General features: G+C 41.8%; 1 protein-coding gene across 2 annotated transcripts; it reads right to left on the reverse strand.

Annotated features, from left to right (window-relative positions):
* Positions 1 to 2,062: 2,062 nt before the first annotated feature.
* On the reverse strand, positions 2,063 to 12,741 carry LOC106565054 (5'-nucleotidase). 2 transcript variants are annotated; one of them, XM_014131708.3, is made up of 9 exons: positions 12,361 to 12,740; positions 11,916 to 12,138; positions 11,595 to 11,783; positions 10,368 to 10,565; positions 9,621 to 9,775; positions 9,354 to 9,462; positions 8,810 to 8,959; positions 8,339 to 8,539; positions 2,063 to 4,065 (listed from the first exon to the last, which is right to left on the reverse strand). In XM_014131708.3, the coding sequence occupies exons 1-9, from the start codon at positions 12,700 to 12,702 to the stop codon at positions 3,899 to 3,901; spliced, it is 1,734 nt and encodes a 577-aa protein (XP_013987183.2). In that variant the 5' UTR covers positions 12,703 to 12,740; the 3' UTR covers positions 2,063 to 3,898. The 2 variants fall into 2 exon arrangements, with proteins under 2 accessions (XP_013987183.2, XP_082823456.1); XM_082967330.1 differs by lacking the exon at positions 2,063 to 4,065 and adding an exon at positions 5,491 to 8,016 and having other exon boundaries at positions 12,361 to 12,741.
* Positions 12,742 to 14,532: the final 1,791 nt, after the last annotated feature.

Consider the following 14,532-nt stretch of genomic DNA (forward strand, 5'->3'; position numbering starts at 1 on the left):
GAAAAAATCTATATACAGTGTGTGCAAATGCGGTAAGATTATGGAGGTAAGGCAATAAATAAGTCGTAGTGGCGAAGTAATTGCAATTAAACACTGGAGTGATAGATGTTCAGAAGATGAATGTGCAAGTAGAGATACTGGGGTGCAAAGGACCAAATAAATAACAATAATATGGGGATGAGGTAGTAGGATGGGCTATTTACAGATGGGCTATGTACAGGTGCAGTGATCTGTGAGCTGCTCTGACAGCTGATGCTTAAAGTTAGTGAGGGAGATATGAGTCTCAGGCTTCAGTGATTCTTTTTTTTTTTTGCAATTCGTCCCAGTCATTGGCAGCAGAGAACTGCCTACCTCAGCTGACAAGTGTTTTTAGTTAGAGCCATTTGATCGCTCAGCCAAATGGGAAACGAGCCTAGAAATATAATGCCATTGCTGGAAGTGTTCTTTCATGTTGTAATGTTCTCCACTGCACTAAAGTGATGTTTGTTTTGAACTCCCTAGCTCTTCAATGACCTGTTCAAGAACAACGCCAACCGAACTGAGAGAGCAGAGAAGAAACACGCCCAGAACTACTTCATGGAGATGATCACTGTGGAAGGGGTCTACTTTATGTACAGTATGTGAAAAGTTAGATGCACAATATCATACCCCCCCTAAAAAAATACTAACCTCCCCTGTTATTGTAATGGTGAGAGGTTAGCATGTTTTGGGGGTATGATATTTGTGCGTCTAACTTTCTCACTCATCATTAACCAGACGGCATAAAAGGTTATCTATCAATGGAGCATCCATCCCTTCTTGTCCAATAAGGAACAACCCCTTGTTTACTGCAGGTGGCAAGACACTGGCTAATGATACCAGGTAACTTCAAAACATCAGTCAGGTGGGGACGAAGATATCATTCCATTTAAAGAGTTGATAGCAGAGTCTGGCCTGAATGATATGACATTTTTACTGTATTTGCAGCTCAAAGATTTAAAAAAAAAATGTATTTCTTCAAAGGGTGTGTGATGGACAACAAACTGAGGGGTGCTGCTAATGGAAAAGGAACGGTTTACACCTTATACAAGCTGGTTGACCTCCTTCCCAAACAGCAACATTTCAACAAGACTTGGGTGTGTCTAACACTGCAGCACAGTGGGATGCAATATGGAAATACACAAAGCATCACTGCATTGGCCTTCCTATCAGTCAAATGTACAATACTTATAAATTGCAAAGTGCGTAACCGCAGTGCTTCAGCATGGACATTTGGTTAAGGGAATTCATGGACTTATTGACAATGGAACAAACGGTATCGGTCCTCCAGGGCTATGCCAATGGACTATAGCAGGGGTAGGCAACCCTGTTCCTGGAGTGCCGCAGGTACTGCAGGGATTTTGTTCCAACTAGGCACCACATCTAACCAACTGAGCTAATTGATCAGTGATTGCTAAAATTCAACACACCTGGTCTTCCAGGTCAGTTAAACCAAAAACATGGAGTGCCCAGAACGAGGGTTGCCTACCCCTGGACTAGAGGGTCTTTGGGACTGATGAGGAATTTGTTACAGGAAATAATCACTGCCATCTGGTGAGGTTAGCATAGGGCTAATGTGTGCCAGGTTATCTGCTGGTACCAGCTACAATGTATGTCAACGATTTTAATTGGCTGATGCTTAAACTTAACCTTGGACTTAAACTTGTTCTAATGTTCGTAAGTATGGCACCCAGGGTATTCAGTGCAGTGCACAACATAGTTTACCACAATTCACCAACAACTTTTAAGGGCTGTTTGACTGTACTGTATGATTTAAACAGAAGTAAACACATTTAAGTTTAGTGATGAAAAGACCAGATTAGGATGTGTCAGAGTTTGTATTCATTTGCATCTATTTTCCTCAGTTGACTGGACCTGGTTCTTTTAGAACTGTTTCCTAAACTGAACAAGGTAAATTGATGAGTTATGTTATGATTATTTCAATGTAACTTATTGAAAGTGTGGCACCTGCATGTCTGCTAGGAGTCTCTAGTAGGTGTGTTGGAACATGTAATTTGATTCACACGACTTTTCCAGACAATACTTTTAAATGTTTAATTCACTTTATTGAAATGCTGATGTATGGAACTACCGGCTGATAAAGCAGAACATTCATCATATAATCATTCCAGCAGTAATCATTGTTAATACAATCAAAAATGTGTAATGGGTCCACACTGAAAAATATGTCACATAAAGCTTACTTCATTATTCAACGTTTTTAATTATTTTCACTGCATCAGCATATAGAGATGTTTGGGCTTTACAGCCTTCAGTGTTTATACATACATTGAACATGTGGATTTGATGTTTTTTTTTCAACCAGCAGCAGACTGCTACTAACGTGGCTCCATGGACTTGGCAAGAGGATTGTCTGGCTTTAGTCTCGGCTTCATCTGCTGCATGTTGTTGGAACTGTATATACAGCACTTAAACCACTCATACCGCTGCACTTGTGATCATTTTTACTGATTCAGAAAACAATAATACTGAAAAAAGGGGATGTGACTGAACATGATTGTGATAATAAAAGAAAAATATCTGAAGACTGATTAATCAAACTTGGTCGCTGCTTTTGTAAACCTCCCCACATCGTTTCTTGTCTGGCCTTGTCACACCCTGATCTGGTTCACCTGTCCTTGTTATTGTCTCCACCCCTTCCAAGTGTCGCTTATTATCCCCGGTGTATATATCCCTGTGTTTCCTGTCTCTCTGTGCCAGTTCGTCTTGTTTGCCAAATCAACCAGCGGTTTTCCTTGCTCTTATTTTTCTCTGTTTGTTTCTAGTCCTCCTGGTTTCGACCCTTGCTTGTACTGACTCCGAACCCGCCTGCCTGACCACTCTGCCTGTTCTGAACAACAGCCTTCCTATCCCCTTGTACTGTTTTGGACTCGGATCTGGTTTCTGACCCCTGCCTGGCCTGACCTTGAGACTGCCTATCGCCTGGTACTGTTTGGACTCTGACCCGGTTTATGAACTCTCGCCTGTCCCCGACCTGCCTTTGCCTACTCCCTTTGTTAATAAATATCGGAGCACTACCATCTGCCTCCTGTGTCTGCATTTAGGTCTCGCCTTGTGCCCTTATAGGCCTATAATTATCATGAAGTAAACATGCACATGTTCAGAGCCATGACTCATTTTAGTCTGCACTCTGCCGCTGTCATTGGCAGCTTGCAGTCCTGCCTTCCCGGAAAGACTTGGAAATAGTGATGTTTTAATACCATGGGTTTTTCCAAATCTGATTTGGCTTGCCTTAGAGCTAAATGGTGACAATTATTTAGATTCCTTCATCGGACTGTCATCACTTCAGTGGAAACACAACAGCTCCCCCGAACACACAGGACAGTCAGATTTACTGTACAGTGCATTCAGAAAGTATTCATACCCCTTGACTTAATCTATTTAATTCATTTTAAATTCAGGCTGGAATGCAACAAAATGTGGAAGAAGTCAAGGGGTATGAATACTTTCTGAAGGCACTCTGCTGTATATCCTGCATGCAAAATACAAATTTGACATCATGACTTCATCTACTAAATCTTTGAGGGGTCTGAGAGTATTAAAAGGTTTTAACCTAAGATATTTAGCTTTCATTAACTTTCACAAACATGTCAATCAATTCAATCAATACGACTAAATTGCAACAATAAAATGCAAATATACATGACTCTATAAAAGTCACAAAACAAAGTGATTGGCAGTTTTTGTGCCACTTGCCTGTATGTACCTGCATATACTGTAGTAATGCAAATATAAATACATTATTTCTTGAAATAGTATAATACTCTTTCTCGTAAACAGCAGCCGTTTTAGAAACATTTAAATATGTGACACATCACCACAGAAACCTGCCATATTGTGATCTTCTGGAAAGAATCTCTCATAGGCTTGTGGACAGGGCCCACAGCAGGCCTAGCAGTAACAAAGTCAGACAGTTGGCCCCAGCCGCCACGGATGAGTTTCTGAACTTGATGCGGCCCTCCACAGTTGGGTACACCCTCTTCATCTCCTTGATGTAGTTGGCGAAAACCGAGATGTCCAGATCACCTATAGGCGAAAGTATAGAAAATATTAGTTGAATCCTTTGTTGCTATAGCAGGGTTTTTACATGCACTACGGTATTCACTCACTGTATGGCTTGAGGTAAGGCATCAAGGTTGCCACAACCAATATTAGCTAAAACCATGTTGATTAACAAGATCATTTGAACCCGCTGTGAGATGTTTACTGCATCGTAATGGCATATTTCTTAAGCCTGTATGACATGCATAAGCAAAGTCAACAAGTATTTTAAGCCTGTACTCGTGAAGTAGTAATGGGTCTCTTCAAGTGCTTATGCGTTCGTATAACTAGGATACTTTTTTCACAGATATTTTCTGGAAGTTGAAGGCCTTTTATTTAATCTTCTCTGTAATGTAATGTCATATACAGTATTGCAGTCTTACATCAGCAGAGCCAATGCCTTCATCTGTGCAGTGTTTTAGCTTTTAGAGGACAAATACAGAAGTATTTTTTCATGTATGAAAAATGTTTAAGGAAAGGTTGTTTAGATTGTACGTACAGTAATATGCTTCTGTCAAAGATTTGCTTTGGGTCTGGGAAACAACTCTGAAGTGTTTAACAGGCCCAGAGTTCACACAATGCTAATTCATGGTAACACCTGCTATTACTCTTGAGTGACACTCACTGGTCGGACATACACCAGACCCTGTATGTGAACATTTTCTAATGTAACACTGAATGGCAACCAATTCTAATGTAACACTGAATGGCAACCAATTATAATGTAACACTGAATGGCAATCAATTCTAATGTAACACTGAATGGCAATCAATTCTAATGTAACACTGAATGGCAACCAATTCTAATGTAACACTGAATGGCAACCAATTATAATGTAACACTGAATGGCAACCAATTCTAATGTAACACTGAATCTAACTTTAAAGGTTGCTTGTTGTTCATAAGGAAAACGACTTACTTAGCTGTATCCCAGTGAGCACAAGATGTTGAAAATATGTATTTTCAACTAAATCAACATCTTTTGCTCATTGGGATGTTGCTAGTCAAATCGAGGAGGATGACACCATGGTCTCCTAAACTAGTGTTTTGTCATAACCTTGACACAGATGCTCACCAGATAAGACAGCCACGTCCAACAGCCGATTAAACTGAGGTTACTACAACTCAAAGGCATTTTCAGAAAACAGAGAACATTGATTTCTCATTTGAGACTTTTCAGTTGGATATTTGTCCTCCAAAATAGTTACTACATGAGCCTATTTGTAATTTATAATGAGGCACAGGGGTTATTTATTCCTATTTTTCATTCAATTTCACTACCAACAGGGCTTCAGTACATACAGTGCATTCGGCAAATATTCAGACCCCTTGACTTTTTCCACATTTTGTTACGATACAGCCTTTTTCTAAAATGGATTAACTTGTTTTTCCCCCCTCATCAATCTACACACAATACCCCATAATGACAAAGCAAAAACAGTTTTTTAGGAATTTTTGCACATTTCTGAAAAAGAAAAACTGAAATATCACATTTACGTAAGTATTCAGACCCTTTACTCAGTACTTTGTTGAAGCACCTTTGGCAGCGATTACAGCCTCGAGTCTTCTTGGGTATGAGCTACAAGCTTGGCACACCTGTATATGGGGACTTTCTCCCATTATTCTCTGTAGATCCTCTCAAACTCTGTCAGATTGGATGTGGAGTGTCGCTGAACAGCTATTTTCAGGTCTCTCCAGAAATGTTTGATTGGGTTCAAGTCCGAGCTCTGGCTGGGCCACTCAAGGACATTGTCCCAAAGCTGATCCTGTGTTGTCTTGGCTGTGTTCTAAGGGTCGTTGTCCTGTTGGAAGGTGAACCTTTGCCCCAGTCTGAGGTCCTGAGTGCTCTGGAGCAGGTTTTCATCAAGGATCTCTCTGTACTCTGCTCCATTCATCTTTCCCTCGATCCTGACTAGTTTCCCAGTCCCTGCTGCTGAAAAACATCGCCACAGCATGATATTGCCACCACCATGCTTCACCGTAAGGATGGTGCCAGGTTTCCTCCAGACGTGACGCTTGGCATTCAGGCCAAAGAGCTAAATCTTGGTTTCATCAGACCAGAGAATTTTGTTTCTCATGGTCTGAGAGTCATTTAAGTGCATTTTGGCAAACTCCAAGCAAGCTGTCATGAGCCTTTTACTGAGGAGTGGCTTCTGTCTGGCCACTCTACCAAAAAGGCCTGATTGGTGGAGTGCTGCAGAGATGGTTGTCCTTCTGGAAGGTTCTCCCATCTCCACAGAGGGACTCTGTAGCTCTGTCAGAGTGACCATCAGGTTCTTGGTCACCTCCTTGGCCAAGGCCATTCTCCCCCGATTGCTCAGTTTGGCCAGGCGGCCAGCTCTAGGAAGAGTATTGGTGGTTCCAAACTTCTTCAATTTAAGAATGATGGAGGCCAATTGGTTCTTGGGGACCTTCAATGCTGCAGAAATATTTTGGTACCCTTCCCCAGATCTGTGCCTCGACACAATCCTGTCTCGGAGCTCTACAGACAATTCCTTCGACCTCATGGCTTGGTTTTTGCTCTGACGTGCACTGTCAACTGTGGGACCTTATATAGACAGGTATGTGCCTTTCCAAATCATGTCCAATCAATTGAATTTACCACAGGTGGACTCCAATCAAGTTGTCGAAACATCTCAAGGATGATCAATGGAAACAGGATGCATCTGAGCTCAATTTCAAGTCTCACAGCAAACGGTCTGAATACTTATGTAAATAAGGTATTTCTATTTTAGTTTTTTGCAAGGTTTTCTAAAACCTTTTTGTGCTTTGTCATTATGGGGTGTTGTGTGTAGATTAATGAGAAAAAAATTATTGAATCCATTTTAGAGTAAGGCTGTAACATAACAAAATGTGGAAGATGTCAAGGGGTCTGAATACTTTCCAAATGCACTTTATACAATTTTGTTTCTCGAGTATATTCAGTGAGGTGTAATGTAATGATTAGAGCTCACATAATTTAAGCAATAAGGCACACCAGGAAGTGCTGTACCATGAATACAGTCACAGGTAAATGGCGTTGTTAGGGTTCCACAGGAAGATATAGTCCGGATAAAAATCTGGTTGTTAGTTCTTTTGGACATGTTGCCCCATAATTAAATTGAGGAGTTTAGCACAACAGCCACAGGCTTCATCACGTATCCTAACCAATCCACATCGACGGGGTTGTTGTCGAGCGGGTGGAGAGCTTTAAGTTCCTTGGCATCCACATCACTAAGGACTTAACATGGTCCACACACACCCGCACAGTCATGAAGAGGGCACGGCAGCGCCTCTTCCCCCTCAGGAGGCTGAAAAGATTTGGCATGGGCCCTTAGATTCTCAAAACGTTTTACAGCTTTACCATCAAGAGCATCTTGACTGGCTGCATCACCGCTTGGTATGGCAATTGCACCGCCCTTGATCGCAAAGCGCTACAAAAGGGTGGTGCGGACAGCCCAGTACATCACTGGAGCCGAGCTCCCCTTCATCCTGGACCTCTATATCAGGCCGTGTCAAGCCATAGACTGTTCACTCTGCTACAGTTCGGGAAAACGGAAATGGAGCATCAGCTCTAGGACCAACAGGCTCCAAAACAGCTTATAAGACTGCTAAATAGTCAAGTAATAATACCTAAACTATCTGCACTGACTCTATCTTGCACTGACTGTACACACATTCACTAGACTATATATACACACACCATATACACACTCACTAGACTATATACACACACCATATACACACTCACTAGACTATATATACACACCATATACACACTCACTAGACTTTATACACACCATATCTACACTCACTAGACTATATACTAGATCCACATTGATCTGGTACTGGTAATACCTGTATATAGCTCCACATTGATCTGGTACTGGTAAATACCTGTATAAAGCTCCACATTGATCTGGTACTGGTACTGCCGTGCCAAAATAAATGCTAGGCTGGAAGCAAAGGGAAATAATGTGCAAGTTGAGATAAATACAAGAGATGTTGCGACAGCAACATGGGCATAATATTCTTATGAGGCGCAGTGATCATTTTCAGATGGAACTGTTAGAGGCCATAGTGTGCCTGTGACCACCAATACAGCATAGTTTGAAACACTGCTTGTAGAGTCAGCATCTAGGATCCAAACAAACTGTTTTATAATTCCCTATCCTCCATGACAGACGGTCATTTCAATGTGAAAGTTCTGTATCTTTGCACCTTCCTGAACAGGCCCCTGTTCTGTTCAAACCATCTCACCCTGCCCAATGGGCTCACCAGTGTCATGTTTCAGTTTCTCCTCCTTGATCATGGTAAAACCATCTCCTCCGTCTGCGATGTAGGATGGTAGGACCAGCTTGTACAGCCTGTCTGGATCCAGGGATTCGTATCTGGGCACACGGCACCGAGAGCAGCGGAGGCTCAAGGACGTCACACGGTCCCCCACCGACCGTGACAGGTCATATTCAACATGGATTCCTGGGAAGTTGAAGCAGCCAGAAAGGGTTTCAGTATCAATCTTTACATTTGGTGGAAGCAGTGGGATCCAAAAATAAAATGTATTGGTCAATACACTGTATACAAAAAGTACAGAAAGGAATTAAGTAAAATCTATAAAGACCACAGTGAGTGTATTACAGGAGTGGTGTTTCATTCAAAGGAATGTAAAATATAAATATAATGTACAGTATATCCTACAATTATATTTTTCAACCACAGTGCCCAAAATAATCACTTATTGACTGGTACCTGAAACTTGAAGAAATTCCCCTCTGCTGCTTCCGTATCTTCGGACAGAGTTTTCAAATGCCTTTTTCAAGGTTGATCCCTTCAACTGCACCAGATCAAAAGTGCCACCAAATGGTAAGACTGCTATAACTTCCTCCATGGTGATGGTGCCTTGAGAAAGCAATGTAGAATAAATGTATGGTGTCCATAATATGGACAGCCTTACTCTGTAGAAGTTTATTAGGACAGCATCACACTGAAGAAGTTTATTAGGACAGCCTCACACTGTAGAAATTTATTAGGACAGCCTCACACTGTAGAAGTTTATTAGGACAGCCTCACACTGTAGAAGTTTATTAGGACAGCCTCACACTGTAGAAGTTTATTAGGACAGCCTCACACTGTAGAAGTGAGGACCTTCACTTCTGAAGTCATGTATGGCATCACTGTAAAGTGGCTACTTTTTCCACTTTAAAATGACTGTTTAGTTAGTAATATAAGGATTCTTAAATTAGTTGGCAGAACTTTCAAACACTTTATGAACCCATTATGAGTTATGACACACCATTTTTGTGACTTTCATCTATTCCTGTCCTTATGCCTCCACTGTTCAGGATGCATAAACTGACGTGATTCCACTGGATCTCATCTGCATACTTGATATTGTGATGAATCTAGAAGAGTCAGTGGAAACACAATGGTCACACACTTCAGTATAGGGGAAAGCCCTCAATCTGGGGCAAGTCCACCTGTAATGGACAGAAGTCTGAGATACTTCCACCTGGGCTGAGAATGATATTCCGCATGGTGAAAGCGTCTGCCACGTACTCACCATTGCGTCACAGATGAGGTTCCCCAGGTTGCACTCTCGGAACCGGCACTCATTAAAGGTTCCATTGAGATACACCAGGGTTTTCCCCACGTACTGAGACGAGTACTGGGCCAAGTTCTTCTTCCACTCGTCAACATCAGCAAGGATACCTGGATCTGAGAGACAGAGACAGGAGTCATGTTATTTTGTGTAAAAACATGGCTTTGAATGAATGTTCAACAAAAGTAAGAGGAAAGCAATGACTGCAGTTAGGCCTCGATTCAATCAGATCGAGCGTTAGCCTGCGTTGTCCGACATCCGCATAGTGGATGTTTTGGCGGTGTTGGAGCTGATAGGAAGGGAGTGTCAAAAAATATGAGCTGATAGGAAGGGAGTGTCAAAAAATACTCCCTTCCTACTATCTCTACTGTGTTAAAAGTTCAAAACGTCAATAGAAGGTGTAGGCTCAAGCGATGATATAAATATGTCAAATCGATGTGTAGACAATAGTACATCACGCATTCGAGTGTTCGAACTTGTAATGCGGCTGCATAGGATTTGCCTGATATAAAGTCGCATGTGGTTTTGTTGCATCCAATAGCAGTGTCTGCGATAAGTTAACACAATGATCTGCTTCTGGTTTGACAGCTATAACGCATTTCCACCTCAGACACCGCCAAAACAACCACTGTGTTGGCTAGTGCATATTGATGTCTATTGTTATCAGTCAGATCCAGATAGTCAGTCACAACTCTTCCAGTAGTTTACCCTGGGCTATGCTGCTGTCCAGCAGGATGGGGTTTCCATTCGCCTTCACCACATTCCCAGCTTTATCGAAGACCAACTTGAGGTATCCCAGGTACTTCCCAAAGGCAAAAGCCTGTACCACAGGGACATCTCTCCCGTCCTCAGACCTCACCGTGAAGGGGTAGGGACCCGTCGGCACCTCTGAAGATGGGACACTCCCTACAATGACAAACAGGCCTGTTATCTATCTTCCTCCCACTTGACTATTTCACATTTTTACTTTATCATTGTGTCTTAACATTGACAGGCTACATTGACACTTGACAGTGTGTGCTTCAATCAAATTATGCCAATATCTCAATTTGGTTTGTAACATACACTACCATTCAAAGGTTTGGGGTCACTTAGAAATGTCCTTGTTTTTGAAAGAAAAGCAAATTTTTTGTCCATTAAAATGACATCAAATTGATCAGAAATACAGCGTAGACATTGTTAATGTTGTAAATGTGTCACGTTCTGACCAGTATAGCGGATATTTTGTTATTGTAGTTTGGTCAGGACGTGGCAGAGGGTAGTTGATTTATGTATTACGGGGTTTGTTGGTCACTGGTTTATGTTTGTATTTCTATGGGTATGTTCTAGGTTAGTTTTTCTATGTGTAGGTTGGGTGCTGGACTCTCAATTGGAGGCAGGTGTTTCTAGTTGTCTGATTGGGAGTCCTATAAGTAGGTGTGTGTTTTGTTTGTCACTTGTGGGTAGTTATTGTTAGCACTGCTTTTGTTGAGCCTGCTACGCTGTTCCTGTCGTTAGTTTGTTTATTGTTTTTTCGTGGTGTTCTCATATTTATAATAAAGATGTGGAGCACGCAACCCGCTGCGCCTTGGTCCCATTCTATCTTCCACGACAGCTGTGACAAAATGACTGTTGTAGCTGGAAACGGCAAATTTTTATTGGAAGATCTACATAGGTGTACAGAGGCCCATTATCAGCAACCACCAAAATGTACATTTCTTTCAAAAACAAGGACATTTCTAAGTGACCCCAAACTTTTGAACGGTAGTGTATTTCCTTGCTGAACAAGAAACTCCCAAAATGTGACTGATATGATAAAACCCAAGAGGGTACTTGTGAAAGGCTGACATGGTGGACATTGACCCTGTTTACACATACACATAGTTCAACTTTCTTTTATGATCTAGAGCTGTAATCACAGAGCTATGACAATGTAACAACTGAATAATTGGGCACCTGTGTAGAGGAAAGTGTTGGTGTGTCCTCCAATGACCAGGTCCACACCTTTCACTCGCTTGGCGATGTCTATATCCACGTCAAATCCAGAGTGACCAAGGGCGATGATCTTATTGTAACCAAGAGTGATCAGTTTATCCACCTGGACCTGCAAGGCTTTGATCTCATCCTCAAAGATCAGGTGTGGACCTGGATTGTACACAATAGAAAAGTTTAACGTGAGTCACACAACTGAGTGACTTGACCTGAAATTCCTCGAATAAGCTAGTGATTAAGCGAGCCACCCATCAAATGATCCATCAATCAAACCATCTATTTTACCTGGTAAGGATAAGACTGGAGTTTCCGCTGAGGTGTAACCTACCACAGCCACTATTTCAGAGTCCATCGTGAATGTTGTGTAGGGTTGATAGTAACCATTGATAGTTGGGGCGAGTGTTGCATCTGCCTTGATGTTGGCACTGAGAACAGTGAAGTTCACCTTCTGCAGAAAAGGGCGGAGCAGGCCCTCCACTCCATTGTCAAACTCATGGTTTCCAAATGCCTGAAAGCCAGGGAAAGATAACTGTTACCTGTCTCACTACATGATTATGTGAATTATTATATCAGATCATGCTCTTTGTCTCTCTGTGTGTGTGTGTGCGTGCGTGCGTGTGTGTGCGCGTGTGTGTGTGCGTGTGTGTGAGAGATACTGAGAAAGATAAAGTGTGATAAAATGTACTATACCTAATTCACAATTTCATCAAGTTTGATGGAAATGGCTTACCATCGCATCATATCCAAGCTTGTTCATGAAATACGCAGCTTCCTCCCCTTTGTAGTAGTTGAACCAGACAGTACCCTGAAACTGATCGCCAGCATCCAGCAATAACACATTCCGTTCTTTGCTCCGGATGTCTGCTATTTTTGTGAACCTCCTGGCCACTCCACCGAAACAAGGACTACCTGGACTACATTTACCCGACTCTCTACTATTCTCCTCAATCCGAGCGTGAGCATCGTTGGTGTGTAGCAATGTAAGCTCGAAAGTTGACACACTTTCAAAATGCATGAAGAAAAAGAGCAAAGCCAAACGCATGCACGGAGGCAGAGTCCTCCACACATCCATTTCACTCACGTCAAAGCGCGTACTGTGCAATAGGCTCTGTGCCTAGACTCCAGTTCCAAATTAAACTAATTTAGTAGGCGTGTACTTGGGTAGTTAAGTGTTAACACATGTTTAAATACTTGGCTCCTCGGATGTTGTTGCCGTTGTCGTCTGTCCCTATAATTTTCTCCACAAAGAACAATAGTAGGTTTAGTTGAGGAGCTAAGACCACATGAATACCCATTCATGTTTTCCACGCAGTGCCTCACTATAATACCATGTGGCTACGCTGGATTTATATGGCTGAATATTTGCAAACCTTTATTCAGTTTCATTGGCAACATCTTCAATGCATTCTGTTTTCAGTGTCAAGTAAAATGTACATTACACCAGTCTCAACGTCAACAGTGAAGAGGCGACTCCGGGATGCTGGCCTTCTAGGCAGAGTTTCTCTGTCCAGTGTCTGTGTTATTATGCCCATCTTAATCTTTTCTTTTTATTGGCCAGTCTGAGATATGGCTTTTTCTTTGCAACTCTGCCTAGAAGGCCAGCATCCCGGAGTTGCCTCTTCACTGTTGACGTTGAGACTGGTGTTTTGCAGGTACTATTTAATGAAGCTGCCAGTTGAGGACTTGTGAAGCGTCTGTTTCTCAAACTAGACACTCTAATGTACTTGTCCTCTTGCTCAGTTGTGCACGGGGGCCTCCCATTCCTCTTTCTATTCTGGTTACAGCCAGTTTGCGCTGTTCTGTGAAGGGAGTAGTACACAGCGTTGTACGAGATCTTCAGTTTCTTGGCAATTTCTCCCATGGAATAGCCTTCATTTCTCAGAACAAGAATAGACTGACGAGTTTCAGAAGAAAGGTCTTTGTTTCTGGCCATTTTGAGCCCATAATCGAACCCACAAATGCTGATGCTCCAGATACTCAACTAGTCTAAAGAAGGCCAGTTTTATTGCTTCTTTAATCAGAACAACAGTTTTCAGCTGTGCTAACATAATTGCATAAGGGTTTCCTAATGTTAAATTAGCCTTTTAAAATGATAAACTTGGATTAGCTAACACGACGTGCCATTGGAACACAGGAGTGATGGTTGCTGATAATGGGCCTCTGTATGCCTATGTAGATATTCCATAGAAAATCTGCCATTTCCAGCTACAATAGTCATTTACAACATTAACATTGTCTACACTGTATTTCTGATCAATTTGATGTTATTTTAATGGACAAAAAATGTGCTTTTCTTAAAAAAAAAAGGACATTTCTAAGTGACCCCCAAACTTTTGAACGGCAGTGTATGCTATGATCCAGCATATCAGTGTCATAGGGTAAACATCACCATCATGAGAAATGCTGCCCAGTAGCAAGGTCCAAAATACATGGACTCTTGGGGGTGTCATGAAACTCTTGGGGGTGTCCTGGAACTCTTGGAGGTGTTCTGAAAATAGGGTTGCTGTCATTTGTTATAGGAAAGTACTACAAAGGTGATGTGTCACTCTATTTGTGAGGCTGTAAAAGTGACAGACCACATGAACTTCAGACCAGATAGATACCTCTATTCTACCCTTGCTTGATTGAACCTGCTAGGCTCAATTTACTTCCCCGACTAAGAACACTATGTAACAGTACCCTCTAGTGAATATTGGAGATAAACTGAAGCCCACCGAAGCCTTTCATGAAGTACAGCTCCCTTTCAAATATGTTTTTCAGTGAAATCTTGATTCACGTCATCAATTTCAATGCAATTTTCAGTTCCCTTTAATCTCTTTAGGGAGGCTCTTGTTATGGACTCTATTTTTGAGGATTTCTGGCTATCATGTTGCCTGCAGCAACATTTTTTTTTTGCCTTTGA

The sequence above is a fragment of the Salmo salar genome, chromosome 01, assembly GCF_965601325.2.
Source record: "Salmo salar chromosome 01, fSalSal1, whole genome shotgun sequence".
Classification (NCBI taxonomy): Eukaryota; Metazoa; Chordata; class Actinopteri; order Salmoniformes; family Salmonidae; genus Salmo; species Salmo salar.